Source organism: Aspergillus mulundensis, assembly GCF_003369625.1.
Source record: "Aspergillus mulundensis strain DSM 5745 chromosome Unknown scaffold_4, whole genome shotgun sequence".
NCBI lineage: Eukaryota > Fungi > Ascomycota > Eurotiomycetes > Eurotiales > Aspergillaceae > Aspergillus > Aspergillus mulundensis.
In genome coordinates this window covers 179,767-194,411 of record NW_020797892.1, presented here as the reverse complement: position 1 = coordinate 194,411, position 14,645 = coordinate 179,767, and the positions used below count along the sequence as shown (strand labels likewise).

At 50.0% G+C, this 14,645-nt stretch overlaps 5 protein-coding genes across 5 annotated transcripts; 4 read left to right on the top strand and 1 right to left on the bottom strand.

Moving 5' to 3' along the window:
* Positions 1–1,410: 1,410 nt before the first annotated feature.
* Positions 1,411–3,162, top strand: DSM5745_04620 (CAAX farnesyltransferase subunit beta RAM1; the record flags this gene model as incomplete). The annotated part of the gene is made up of 7 exons (XM_026746636.1): positions 1,411–1,748; positions 1,871–2,026; positions 2,074–2,148; positions 2,201–2,328; positions 2,384–2,501; positions 2,548–2,823; positions 2,874–3,162. The coding sequence occupies 7 exons, from the start codon at positions 1,411–1,413 to the stop codon at positions 3,160–3,162; spliced, it is 1,380 nt and encodes a 459-aa protein (XP_026604116.1).
* Positions 3,163–5,926: 2,764 nt separating this feature from the next.
* Positions 5,927–6,355, top strand: DSM5745_04619 (uncharacterized protein; the record flags this gene model as incomplete). The annotated part of the gene is made up of 1 exon (XM_026746635.1): positions 5,927–6,355. The coding sequence occupies one exon, from the start codon at positions 5,927–5,929 to the stop codon at positions 6,353–6,355; it is 429 nt and encodes a 142-aa protein (XP_026604115.1).
* A 1,007-nt stretch (positions 6,356–7,362) lies between these two features.
* Positions 7,363–8,862, top strand: DSM5745_04618 (uncharacterized protein; the record flags this gene model as incomplete). The annotated part of the gene is made up of 3 exons (XM_026746634.1): positions 7,363–7,657; positions 7,707–7,775; positions 7,826–8,862. The coding sequence occupies 3 exons, from the start codon at positions 7,363–7,365 to the stop codon at positions 8,860–8,862; spliced, it is 1,401 nt and encodes a 466-aa protein (XP_026604114.1).
* A 603-nt stretch (positions 8,863–9,465) lies between these two features.
* Positions 9,466–11,502, top strand: DSM5745_04617 (uncharacterized protein; the record flags this gene model as incomplete). The annotated part of the gene is made up of 1 exon (XM_026746633.1): positions 9,466–11,502. The coding sequence occupies one exon, from the start codon at positions 9,466–9,468 to the stop codon at positions 11,500–11,502; it is 2,037 nt and encodes a 678-aa protein (XP_026604113.1).
* Positions 11,503–12,527: 1,025 nt separating this feature from the next.
* On the bottom strand, positions 12,528–13,091 carry DSM5745_04616 (uncharacterized protein; the record flags this gene model as incomplete). The annotated part of the gene is made up of 2 exons (XM_026746632.1): positions 12,528–12,929; positions 12,990–13,091. The coding sequence occupies 2 exons, from the start codon at positions 13,089–13,091 to the stop codon at positions 12,528–12,530; spliced, it is 504 nt and encodes a 167-aa protein (XP_026604112.1).
* Positions 13,092–14,645: the final 1,554 nt, after the last annotated feature.

The window sequence follows — 14,645 nt, the reverse complement described above, 5'->3', positions numbered from 1 at the left end:
AAGGACAAAAGTTTACCAGGAAGCTTCTCCGGAGGCGGCCATGTCTTTACGAACCATCTCAAAGGAACAAGAGGCTCGAGCAGGCATGCCAGGCAAGCTGAGTACAGGCAAGATTTGTGTTCTGCAGCCGCTTGAGCCTGGGGAATCCCCACCATGAAGTTTGGCGAATCGAGTTGCTGACTCTGAGCATGGTGGAATCTTTTGATCCTGACTCGCCAGACAGCACCTCCGCGGCTGCAGGCCATCTCACATTCTGTCCAACGCGTTTGGTCTGTTTCCTCCCTTGTGACTTGGATACAGGGAGGTAGACTAGATACTCCGTACTGCGGGATGTTATCAGCAGCGAGCTGATGCGAGATCAAAGCAGAGGCAATGTCGCTGACTGCTTTGGGTAGCTGGAGTTACCTACGCTTCGCAATTAGCAACAATAAGCGTACGACTAATAACTTTAAATTTGGACTGGGTTATGCAAGCCATCCCAGCCCTCACGTTGGCTTTTCGCGACATCGTAAAGTCTGCCGAGCTTGGTATTCACTTTGGCATTATCAACATCCAAGTGAGACAGAAAAGTATATTGTTCCTCGACCAGCGAGCGGCTGCTAAGAGTCGAGACCATTAATTGAACTTTGAAGAGACCTCAGCCTCTTCCTCCAAGCCTTAGTCTGGACTCTAGACGCTGGGGAGTGGCGAATAGTAATACGAATAGCGATTCAGCCTGAAAAGAGGGGAATGTCTGTGATCATTGTGAATGGGGCTGGAAGATGGAACGTCAGACATATCCGATCCGGCCAGACTCAGAGAACCTCGGCGGGAATCCTCGCGCGGATCCTTTCCAGGTTAGCTCGGGCAGAAAGAGAGTCACGGGACCTCGACTGGTTGACCGTGAGGAGGACCAGTCATCGTCGCCGAAATCCGACAGTCAGCCTACTACTCTGGCATTAAGAACATTCCGACTAGTGAGCATGCTATATCAATGTATTCTTTAACAGTGCCTTTCCTACTGGCATGCGACCAGTCTGAGTTGTGTTAGTTTTGCGCCCTCGGCTGGTTCCCGCTTCTGGGCCGAGGGGCAGTGGATGATTTGGTCAGCGGCAAAGAACAATGCTCGCTCCAACGATTGTCAACCTGGAGACAACAATCGGAAGAGACAATACTACCAATCCAGGTGCTTCCTGAACGCACAATTAAATCAGCACTGTCTACGTCGTATACATCCACTTCCTCTGCAAGTCCATGCCTGTCATTGCTGCGACGGGAAGCAAGCGTCGAAAGGTTCGATTCTCATCAACCAGCTACACGACCCAGGTAGAGAGGCTTCAGCTTCAAAGAGCCCAAGCCGATCTACCCACGAATAGCAGTCAGTCTCTATTGTCTGCTTCGCATCAACAACCGTCAAAACGAAGTGTCAAAATGGCTTCAGCTTCAAGTCATGCGGCAATACCGGCGGTTTTTCAAGAGCTGCCTGTGATCCGCGATACGCTCATCACGGAAACAACCGAGCTCCAAACCGAGACTGTCAGCAAGTGTCTAATCTTTCTCGCGGGCTCTCACAGCAGTCAAAAGGGCCCTCTGAATCGCCATGGTGTGCCTGCCCTCATGCGAGATGAGCACATCGGCTATTTGTACGATTCTTTAGAGGACTACCCTCCAGGGTTTGTTGCAATGGATGCTAGCCGGCCCTGGATGATATACTGGGCGCTGGCTGCCTTGAGCCTTCTCGGAGAAGATTTGAGTAGACACCGTGATCGGTAAGCAACCGCTCAGTTTGAATTACAATCCTGCGCTTGCTTGCAGGCATCACCCTTGTCATACGGGCTTGTCCAACGCTTTCTCCTGGAACCAATCTTCCTCTAAGATCTTTTTTCCCTAGTGCAATCTCTACAATTATACCCATGCAAAATCCCACAGGTGGGTTTGGAGGAGGTCATGGCCAAATATCGCATTGTGCATCAAGTTATGCCGCAGTGCTTTCTCTAGCCATGGTTGGCGGCGAAGAGGCGTTGAACCTTATTGATCGCCAAGCGATGTAAGATACCTGACCTTGGGAGTATCATATTTTCTGATGGAAAACAGGTGGAAATGGCTTGGAACGCTCAAGCAGCCAGATGGCGGCATTACGGTCTTCGAGGGTGGGGAAGAAGACGTGCGGTAATTCTGCCTCTTATATCTCCTTGTATCCCAGAGCCTAATGCATAATCAGAGGCGCATACTGCGCAATGGTGATCATCTCGCTTCTAAACTTGCCACTTACTTTGCCCCCTGAGGCCAAAGCACGAGAGTATGGTTTAGAAACATTTACCGACGGACTCTTGGAATACCTATCGCGATGTAGGTTTCATTAATTCGCTTGACTATTGAACACAACTAACAATAGGCACTTTAGGTCAAACATTCGAAGGTGGGATTTCTGGGAGTCCAGGCTCAGAGGCGCATGGCGCATACGCATTCTGTGCATTGGCATGTCTATGCATCCTTGGCGAACCTGAAGTGACCATCCCAAAGTGAGATAATGATTCATGTCTCAGTGGTGATTACTAATGACAACAGGTGCATGGACGTCCAGTTGCTTCTATCTTGGCTCTCAGCTCGACAATACGCACCGGAAGGCGGATTCGCAGGAAGAACCAATAAGCTGGTTGATGGATGCTATAGTCACTGGGTTGGGAGCTGTTGGCCTTTAATCCAATCTGCGCTGGATGGAACTCAGGATGCTGCAAGCCCTCAGTCTGCTGTTCGCAATCTCTACAGCCGCGAGGGACTGACAAGGTATATCCTTGGATGCTGTCAGTCGAAGAATGGAGGACTTCGCGATAAGCCCGGAAAGTAAGTCACGTCGAATCTTGTTATACTCGCTGTACTAATTCTGCAAAAAGGCACCCTGATTCATATCATACCTGCTACACTCTCACGGGTCTAAGCTCCGTTCAGCATTACCATTACCACACCAACTCAAGCGCTGTTCTCGACGGACAGTTTTCGTCGGCATTCTCATGGAAATACAGGCCTGCTCGAGACTCGGATGACAAGATATCCGACATCAATGTCTTCGACGAAAAAGACCGCTTGAAGGCGTTTCATCCTTTATATGTTATTCCTCATGAAGCCGCAGAAAGCATGCGTATTTGGTGTGCACAGAAGCCTTTGGGGAACGCCAGAGAATAGCGGCGTACAAATGGTGAAGGAGGTTTTTATTTTGAAAAATGGATCACCAAAACCATGATTGATAGTACCGCATCTTAGCCCTCCGTGTACAGAAACCCGCCATAGTAGGATTCAAGGCTCCAAGTCTTCTGACATGCAGGCTTCCTAACTCGAACATGACCTCAGCACCTACTCGAGCTGAGGCGACAGGATTTATAGCAGAGCAATAGATCTAACCCCCTATTTAAGGCCTTTCTTCTGAGAAATAAAATATAGATGCATGACCGGTAGCTCTAGTTTCGAGTTACAGATGGCGAACCGGGAGTCTGGCGAGCCGGCCACTCAATCTTTACACCAACCAGGGGTCTCAGGCTTCTTTTCTTTTTCCAAGACATTCCCCTTCTCTCCGACTTGAGTTCGGCCTTCTTCTCACATGCCCTCTGGAGCAACGCCGACAACGCTGTCTGTCATCACAAATCCGAAGTTAATGCATAATAAGCTGCTCTGTTTCATCGCGAGTAAGCGCACGCTCATCAAATCGGAGGAAAGCCTTAAACAAAAGGAGGGGTTGACAGTCAAAAACCGACGCGCTTCGATTCACGTCGTAATCTCGACGCCGCGAGATTAATTTGTCAACAGGAAGCAGACTCACACCATGCACAGACACCGGGCACTGCAATCTGCTGCAAGCCGCCCATCCCGACGGCGAAAGGGGAATCGAGGCTGATCCAAGCACAGGTTGGCGCCCGCTGACGGTGAACTGGAATTCCCCGGAGATATCTGTGATCAATAGAAAGGATCATACTAATGCGGCTGCAAGGTTTTAAGTCTTTCTCCTTTTCACCTCGTGTCAAGAAAGTGGCATGGGGTCCCCCGCCGCGCGAAGCAAGCGAAACTGCCAACTCATCATTGCATCCGATGCCTGCCCGCCGGCGTCAACATCGATAATAACGAGGCATAGCCGGGGCCAATCTTCTGCTCTTGACCCGCGGCTGAGCAGTCCAGGACTTTTTCGGGATTTTACTGCCAGCCTATCGTCCCACCCAGAATAGTCGTCGATACCTAGCGGAGCGCCAAATCATGGTCGAACCGGGAATTATACACGGCCTTGTCGATATACTTTCCGCTGGAGTTGGATTTCGGGTCATTCACAATACAACAATCGGCGCCTATTCCACACGTTCAATCGCTCACAAAGGAATCAGGCCTCAGCAGGAAGCGACACTCGGTTTACGAGCCGAGCCAACGCAGAGCATGATCGTCTCTTAGCAGCATTAATCAAATGCCAAAGCGCGCAATTAGTGCACATTGCATGATTACAACAAATCAAGGATTACAATGAATATTGTTCTGAATCCTTATGATTTTGCCTCCATGCAGTTCCCTCCCAATCGCCTCCGGACAGTCATGTACCCCATCCGGGGATTTCAGAGCTTCTCTGCGCGACATGAGCTACCACTCATCATGAATTATCATTGTCTGCATTAGCGGACCCTGGAGGACTATTCCTAATTAATGTCTTTCCATGCACATCTTTCTTGAGTCTTGACTGCCAACGTCTAATGTCAGGATTGATTTATTGTTTTAATTTTCTCTGCGGGGCCTGACTGTACCTCCTCGAAGCGTCCAGAGGAAAAAAAAGAAACTGTCAAGGATGCTTAGTCTAGGACAGGTTGGACCCAGAAAACCGGCACTCGTGCTGCAGAAGTCCTCTAAGGTCGAGACGGCCGATTTGGTCCGGAATCCTGAGCACCATGTCAATCTTCGCCGCCTAGATCAGCGGCGAATTACACCGTGGCAGATGGGTCAGTACATCCTGATCTTTCATGCTGAATCACTGGCTACAAGCCATGCCAGCACATCACAGTTTCAATTTCCAAACAGGAGGAAAGCGAGACGATTGAAGCTAGGGAACTTTAGGACCGCGTTGGACCATTGAATCCTCCCCTTCCACGTCTTCTGTCCGCCGACTTGGTGGAGAAAACCTCTGCAACGGTTGGAAGCCGCTGCTTCTGAACCGTTTAAATGTTTCTTATTATTTTTCCATTTACCTTTTTGCCTTTGATATTTTCTATCTCTCTTTCTCTGACGCTGCTTTATGGACCCCACCTGGTTTATTTGAGCTGATTATACCTAACTAACATGATGGCTGTCGCCTACGTTTTCTTTTTATCTCATCTCCCGCAAGTGCAGGGCATGCTGCTGTCTCCCTAGGGCTACTAGCTTCAATCCCTTGTGGATTCCCTTCTCGTTGCCTCAACTTGTCATTCTAAGCTTTTTCGACTCGTCTCCCCTGTCGCGGACCTTGATTGTTGCAGAGAAACGTGGCCATTGGGCACCAAACAAACACCCGTCAATATAGGGCTTGTCTCAATTGCCCCTTGGGCTGTTACCAGGATCTCGTGCAGTATCCAGGAAGTCAAGGCAGCGAATACTGACCCAATATCGTCGTACACCACGCTATTCATTGGGCACCTACTTGTCGTCAAGATGTACTATGTTCTCTACCTTGCAAGTATGTAGTCTTTCTATTCTTGTTCAAGGTCTCTTGCTGTCAGTCTTACCCTGATCGGGCCTCGTGAGATCCTGCGCCTCATGCGTTTGCGGATGCTGGCAACATACACTCACTGCAGGTCCATGTTTGGTTACAAAAATATACTAGACAGTGCCATCTTATCTATTCTTTATATGATTTGTTGAGCTGTGGGGAACTGCTGTCATTGGTGTCCCAAAGCCGGGGAATTCGTCGCCTAAAATAACGTCCGACGTTCAGTGTCCAATAACCATGTTTACAGGTCTCTGCCGACGCCGTCACTGGCCAGAGCCGCTCTACGAATCCTACGCCAGCGCTACCGGGTACACTTGCATTGTCCGCGTCAACAATCGCGAGTACCAGACAGATGTCGTTTGCGCTTCCGAGACCCTAGCCCGCGAAAACGCAGCCATGCGCGCATACCTCATTTGTCGCAACTTTTCCGTCAATGACGGCAAGTACCCAGCTGGTCACGACCACGGTGGCGTCGTCCAGGGGATTCCCGTGGCCATTGGCAAGGGGAGGCATTCCCGCTACGCAGACGAGAGCGACATGTCGACGAGTGAAGGGAGCAGAAGCGGCGGAAGCAGCCCAGGAAGCTATGAAGGGGAGCAGATGGGTCGTGATCGACGATCTATTGGCTCGCATTCAAGGGCATTTGCCTTCAGCCAGCGGGCGTAATAGCTTTCTTGTCTTGACCCCGGGCCTGGCCCCTGACCATCCAAGACAATGCCCGGCAAGACAAGCGGACGCGTTGTTGATTGAAGCGGGTACAAAGCACTCGCATCTCTAACAAGTGGCGGGAAATGATCACAGCATCTTATGACTTGATGACTTATGACTTGACTTGAATATCCTATAGATCGAATTGTTCATTCATTGCTAAATTGTCAATTATTTACAGCTCTCTGTTGTGTCCTTATCTCCCGGCGGGAGTGGTGAATCCGGTCTGCTGGCAGGCTCGCAGAGCTCCAGAATGCATGCATGCTTGATTTCTTGCATAGCGGTGGCTAGCGATCAGTTTCCTTCGCTCAAACAGCGTCAACAGGGTCTATTTTCCTATCTATAGGCAGACTTTTCGGATTAATCGATTTCATAATCCGCACGAACAGCACGTACATAACCATCTAACCAGCATCGATCCGATATCGTTCCAGTTCTTATGGATTATTGACTAGCGTACTTTGTACACGCCGTCAAGATACTAAATTTAACCGAGACCACGTTCCTAACAGGGAAGATGTGATGTCGAGCCATGGACAGGGCCGAGACTGCTGAGTAAGAATGACATCACTGATTACACCGTCAAGCTTCTGCAGCAATAACAACCGGGAACAACACACTCATTGCGTGTCCAGTTCTTCTGTCTGGCCTTCAAACTTAATATTCACACTCAAAAGTTATTAGTAGGCATTGCAAAGAGCCAGAGACTAAATCGTGTGTCTCCCAAACCACAAACGGATGATCCCCAACTCTCTGCTTCCTTCCCCGCATTCTCCGACTACTTTGGCATTAAACTAAACCTACCACCTACGACCACGGTACACCTTTTCCAATCTCGAGAGATGCAATTGGCGTTCCGAGGCCGCCAGGCCACGGTGATTGCCCACGGCCTACGAGCTGGAGGACGAAGCCTACCGCATACGCATACATATACGTCGCCCTTTCGGAGTTCGGGATTCGCTACAATGGGAGACTTACGACGAACGCATGTGCTGTCAGGGTGTCAGTCATGGAATAAACATATATACCCTGGGATCCTAGACACTGGAAAGACGATACCTATTGGGCGGCAATTTACTCAGTCGGCGTTTGATTGTGGGGAAGGACAGGAGCTAAGCGCCGAGCAGAAGAAACGGACGGGGCTGAGAGAGCAGGGCTCGTATGAGAGAAATGGGTCTGAGGTTATTGAGGAGGAAGGGACCGAAAGGCTACGGCGGGAGACCCGACCGAGGGACAGTTTTGCAAATTCGGCGGAGAAAGGTATGTTCTGGAGTCTGAGAACGTCATCGCGGAGGCTAATTCTTAATAGGGAAGCTATTAACTACCCCTTCAAGGCTGCTGAAGCTTTTAATTCCATTGCCGACTGACCACCCCAAGGGTAGGCTGCGTACTTTCGTGGCTAGTCGACGGCTGCTAATCGTTTTTTAGATGTCGAAACCATCGCCATTCTTATCCACTCCCAACAACCTTTATCATACCTAGAACGATTGATACAGTCGGAGCTACCACCGATAGAAGATGACAGAGGATTGGAAAGGCAGCCAGGAGTATCGTTCATTGCGTACCAGTTTGAAAACCACCCGATTCGCCCCCGGAAAGCGCGTAGCAAGAAGACCAAGCAATCTGTCGATTCATCGCAAACGATGGAGGTGGAAGAAGTGGCAGTTGCAGATGACAAAGGTCAGGGTCATCCAGAGGAATCGCAGCCGCCTGAGGCAGAACTCGACACATATAGCTCCCTACAGAAACCGCAGCCAAACGGAGACGGAGAGCAACGCTACGTTCGATGGTCACATGCGACAGAAATCGGTGATTTTATTCGGGATGCTGCGCGAGCCGGAGAGTTTATCGTGGCCATTGAAGGGGCGCCACTGGGGCTGGACCAGATTAGGATAACGGTCCCATCATTCGAAGAGCGGACGCATTACCTTCGTATGCGGTTGAGAAAGATATCGGATCGGATTCGCACAATTGCAGATATCAAGCACGAATGTGATCGATTGGCGCACCGAGGCGCACAGCGTGTTGCTCTCGGCGGCTTTGGAGTGCTGGCCTCCTGGTGGCTTCTTGTTTATAAGCTCACATTTGAGACTGACCTGGGGTGGGATACGATGGAGCCAATCACTTACCTGGCATCACTGTCGACACTGATGGGAGGTTACCTTTGGTTCCTCTACCACAACCGCGAGATCTCATACCGCTCGGCGCTCGATTTCACCATTAATGCTCGCCAGAAGAAGCTATATCAGCTCAAAGGTGTGGATCTACAGCTGTGGGAGAACTTGATTGATGAAGGAAATGCCCTGCGCAGGGAGATAAAGACCATTTCAGCTGAATATGAGACTGAATGGGATGAGACGCAGGATGAGCGCGATGAGCGCGTCGTCGAGGCTTTGAAGAACGAGCGAGACCAACAGAAGCGCAAGGGTGAAGATCCAGATGAGAAGGGGGCCCGCGACGACTGAAAGCCACCTTCTACTGCTGATTTGCCTTCTTCTCTGTATTCTTAGACTACCTGGCTGTATATAGTATCTGTACATATGTCTCCTTTGCATTTAAGCCATAGACCGTGGCTGAGACCAGCGAATGCCATTTTTCCTTTCATGTGTGGCCAATCTTTTCAAAGACTCCTGTTGCGCAGTGATTGCCGGTGTGGATAATCTGCCATTGCCCTCTTTCTTGTATTGCATTCCTAGCCAACACACTCTCCACCAACTTTTCCAACCTCTTCCCGATCACTCCTACCTCGTTATATTCAGCTCGAGGTCAACGTTTTCTTCATTATTCATCAGATTCTCATCACCAGTTTCTTCTCATAATCTCCCAGACCCGCATTTTTCACCTGTCTCTCCCCCTCTATTCTTCCAGACTTCAACAATTCCATCTCCATTATTGACATAATTCTCACTATATGCTCCTTCACGAAAGTATCTGAGCTCTTTGTGAAGCCATCGATGCCTCAACCCAACCTTCTTCTAAGGTAGGTCTAACGTCCACACCATACTCAAACTGCAGTGCCGTTGTTCATCTACTAATCAGTTAGCCGCTCAAGAAGGACTTGATACAGAATGGAGACTGAAGCTGCCCCCGGCCATGAAATCCTTCCATCCCGTTTCCTACCTCAAGCACCAGCAGCAGATAGGAACCCACTTCTTTTTATCGACATCGCCAACCTGACAGACTCTGAAGTAGCTCAAACCGTCAGTAATTTGCAGGAATGTGTCAAGGATAACGACGGAAATGAAGCGGCGGCATTGGTTCAATTATGGCGTCCTTCAAATTCAGCGTTCCTCCAGCCACTCAGAGACAAACATCAAGACATGCTCAAGCGGTACTACAAGGATAGTAAAACCAACCTTTACGGTCTTGCTGTCATTGCTCACAGATCCGGATATAACTTTTTCTTTGTTGCGGACGATTACTTCAGACGTGGACTCAGGGATGAGTCCAATCCCGGTTTCATTCCGACAAGCCATGGCCACCGCGGCATCATGGTTGATATCAGATCTCGGACCTCTGCAGACAGCGCACCGGAGAATGACGAAATCCATGTTTTCGCTGTGCGAGAAACAATAAGTGATGGAAGACATCGTAATATTCTCAAACGTGTGCGTCACGGCGTTACTCTCCTTGATGTTCTTGGAAGAGACTGGATGAACCGGTTCGAGCAATTCTTCAACTGGGGCGTTGAACTTCACGATCCCACCAAGAGCGTATTCTTGCCGAACACTGCAAGTCTGACAGGACGTGAAGAGTTTGAGGAGGCAGCGAGGAGTGCACTGGCAGAAAGTACGCCGCTGCCTAGAGAGCTGGTTAGCCAGGTAATCAACTGTCTCTACGATGGTGATGAGCCGCCATTTGTGATGACGACCAAGTTTTGTACAGGGGACCTGAACATCTTCCTTCTCTTCCCGGCAACAAAAGATGAATGTCAATTGATGCAGTCGAGCATCCAGCGAGAGGTAGATAAGTGTTTTAATGAGTTGAAAGCAGCAGAAGAAGAAAAAGGGCAGCGAAACGAAGAAGACGAGCTGGAGACTGATAAAGACACGGAAGAGAACGAGAGTGACAAATGCGGCGGCGACGACGACGACGACGAAGAAGGTGAAGATGAAGATTCGGACTTGTACATGAGCTCAGATTCGGATGACGGCGGGGCTCATGAGCATTCCATGAGGTTTCCAGAGAAATTGACCGTACGTCTCATCCCATGGAAGTACAGTTGGACTGCAAGCCGACTCGATCTGCAGCGGTACTGGAAGCTCATACATGAACGATATGTATGCCCTGTCAACTTTCTTCTCGAACCTTTACCCGAGAGCGAGCCACAGCCGCAAGCTTCCCCGTTTGGAAGTGTTTATCATGGTGCCGGAGGGTTTATGTTCATATCGCGAAACACGATCGCTCGCATGGTTCGGCATGTTTTGACTCGCCCATCTGAGACATTCAGAGCTGTTGAGCTGCGGAAAGAAATGAAGAGAAACAGAGACGCACAAACAAGCCCTGCTATCACAGAAATCCTATACGAACCCGAGCAACCTTTATATTATGTGTCCGCACCCTGGGAGATCCCACGAGAAGTGGGTATGGGTAGTCTTGCAGTCTTTCTTCTGACCAACCGTATTACGGACGAAGACATTGTGATATTCATCAACGAAATGGAGGAAATGGGAGTTCTAGAAGAAGAGTACAATGATTATGACAAGTACTGCCACACGATACCATGGAGAGAAGACGAGGAAGATGCGCCGGACGGGACCATGGACGACATCTGGAAGATGTTTTGCGAGTTGCATGCCGCGGGCCATTGCCCGCCATACTTCTTTGCAGACCAACAGTCCATAGAGGAGCTAAATGTGATCATGGTTGACGCAGATACCTGCTCATGGGAGGACAGCCATGAACACGCAAGCAAGCTCCTACAGCAAGTGGTTAATTCGGATCTCAAAGGCCTGCGATACGGCCGTCTTGGCTGCTGCGAGGCGATGACAGCCTGGGAGAGGATTAAGCGCGGAAATATGGAATTTGTTGACTTTTTCGACGGAGAGGAAGACAAAATACTTTTCTATTCCAGACCTGACTTGCAGGGGTTGCTGGAGACCTGACCTCTCGTGAAAATCCTTCGGCGCCACATCCACCGCAGTCTTTCTGACTAGGAGGAAAAGGTCAATTTGTCTATGTATTTCTATTGATATTCACTGTTTTCTGTCATGAGTACGCAGAAGTACCCAATGGGTAAGAGCTAGCTTTGTTCGATGTAATGCTGAATAAGTCAGATCCAATATAAAGTTATGATGGTCATTTTCGCCATACAGCCATTTTAATTTGATCTTACTCTCTCATCCTACTGGTTCTTTACACATTGGAACAATGAATCATCATCAGCCCCCCAAGTCCATCCAACTATCCCACCAACCGCCCTAAGCAGCTCCCCTCCCCTGACTCTACGCAGAACAACAGCCGTACACAAGTACCCTCGAAACTGAAGGAATGCCAACTAAGGTTCTTGCCAGTCATCGAGACCCATCAACTCAAATATATACGAAGAGCCATCAAACCGAACCAAAGCTCGACTGTCGTAGTGGTAAGTCTAGCGGAGTGTTAGCAAATTACTCCATAAGAGGACGGAATTCGAAATAGAGTCACGCTGTAGAATAGTACTATCCTTCGTTGTGCAGGGTGCACTAGGTCAACCAAGTTTAAGCCGCAGGTTGCCTAGGACTCAAGAGCAGCAAGGGGATATCCTTTTCAAGACAGACTGGGCTACCAGGTATGAGAAAAATACACTGGTAGTGCCCGAGGCAGCTGGGTTTCGGCGCATGAAGGTGAGGGTGGCTTCCGAGAAAGTCCCATGATGGCACAGAAGATAACACGGTTAGGGTACCTTAATGATACGGCATAGATGATAAACAAGGGAACATCGTGGCTACAGTCTGAGGTAACTAAAGTAATAACTTCAGCCCTTGAGTTCTAGAATTGAAGAAGAAAAAAGAGCGAATTAGCCGTCTCCTTGCGCTACGCTATGCCCTAACAAATTCAATCTCAAGTGTCGACGCAATTTCAATACCATTTTGAACCCGAGCCTCATCCCGAGCGCAGCTAAATGCGGCTCAGTCCAGTCCTCGACCGTTCACCCATTTCTCACAGGATCGTAATACTCCTTCTTCACCTGCCCCTGCGCCTGTCCCGTATCGGACGCCCTCGCTTGGCTACTGCCTTGACTCGGGCCCTGCTCCTCTCCCCTTCTCCTGTTCCGGTTGTTCCTCACATCTCGGCTCCGAAACACACTGTAGAGTAACCACCCAGCAACCCAGTTTGGTCCGTACTCGCCATTCGTTTCGCCCGAGGCAAAGAGTGCCTTTGTGCGTGGCGTCGCATTGCGTGCTATCTCGCGGATCGCCCATTGCTGGCGCTCCGGCTTGATGTGGTGCCAGAAATAAGGCGGCTTGGGCTTTTCGGATGTATTGGTGAGAGTATCGAGGAGGTTGGTAGGGGAGGTGTTGAGATGGTTGTATATCAGGATTGTTTCGTCCTTAGAGATAACTCGTTAGTCGGTATTAGAGTAGACAAAGGAAAGGTTGTAAAGACATACTCGCATTGCGCGGTAAAATTGCTCGTGCTGTGGATCGTGAGAGTTGAGGCCGAGGGCGGCCATGAACTCCTCTTTGGAGGCGCGGGGCCCTACCGGGGGCATCTTTTCGTTGTTGCACGGTTGACTCTAAAGAAAGAAAGATACAGGCGTGTCTCTTGTCTCTGTCGTGGTGGTAGATATAGGTCAGGAAGATAACAGCAGTGGCAGCATGGCAAGTTCAACAAAGCCAAACTTAAATACCTACACAACCGATCAAAGAAAGGAACACACGACCGTGGTCCAGTCAAAGACATGCGCCGGGATGCTGCCTACTTCCCAATGGGGCAAAGAAGCGTCGTACAAACGGCCTCGATGCGCAGGAGGAAAGGATGGAAACAAAAAAGTGGCTCCATAGGGGGACTGATATCTCTCCCCTTTCCAAGGGCAAGTTACCCAGGGCTTCTTTTTTTGGTCCTCGATCGATGGGATCGGGGATGTAGTTTGCCAGGCAGTTGCAATGGCAATGGCAAAAGTCGATCAATCAATCAGACCATTTCCAGGCCACCTAATGCTGGTCAAGGATGCTTCGTTCTGCTTCGCTTCGAGGACGGGACCAAGCTGCTACCGACTGAGCTTGTTGCGTTTGCGACTGGGATGCATGCATGCATGCAGCGCCGTTGTTGTCCTTCCCTGTCCTGCCCGCCGACGATCGCGGACAAGTTAACCAGGTACCGTGCAAGCTGCGCGTCTGATTAGGGCTGCTTGAAGAGAACGGCCTTCTACCTTACCTAGCGCAGTCTAGGTAGGCATGATTAGGCAATCTGTCGACAGGCAATTGAATTTAGTCCGGCCGGGGTGTCTTCCCCCTCATTTTCCCTTATCCCATCCTGTCGCTATCCGAGGAAGAAAAAAAGATTGGCTTGACCCTGATCAACCTGGAAAAGAACACAACACAACGCACGCACGCCCCTCTGGATACACACATCCGCACCTTGCCACTGTCACTGGAAGAGAAAAGCGCTGTAAATATCGAGCCGAGAGTTGGAAAAATTGGAGCGAGCTGCGACTCGGGAGTTCCCTGTCGATCGCCTCCCGCTTGAGCGTCTGCTGTGCAACCTTCAACCCTCAACATACCGCACGGACGGAGCGACTGAGTGCAGACGAAACGGCGTCTCTGTCCTGCTCCGTCGGCGTTGTGCTGCTCGACAAACACCGTGGCTCGATTCGGAAGATTCGTGTCTGGACCTGGATCTCGTGTGCAATCAATGGACGCGCACGGTATCGAGGAAGTGAGGGAGAACGGCGGGCTCGTTTGGGGTGGTCGGGATCGGAGCTGGAGGACGGAGAGGGAACCGAATATTCTGTCAAGAGACGGGGCATCCAATTGGGGCCAGACTATCTTACGCCAGCGAGCGAGGTGGCCGTGGTGGAAGAGGACGAGGTGAGGCGGGAGGAGGAAGAGGTTGTACAGAGTGGTCTCACAGAACCCGCCAAAAAACCGCATTGTCGTCACTGGTCCGTTTTTTGCTCATAAATAGGTAGGAAAGACCGACCCCCAACTACTGACCGTACTGTATTGCCGCTGCTTACCAGTCCTGCCACAAGGCAGTTTGCATGAGATATATCATCATTCATAATGCGGACAGACCTATCATCTACCTCAAAAAAAATCATGGC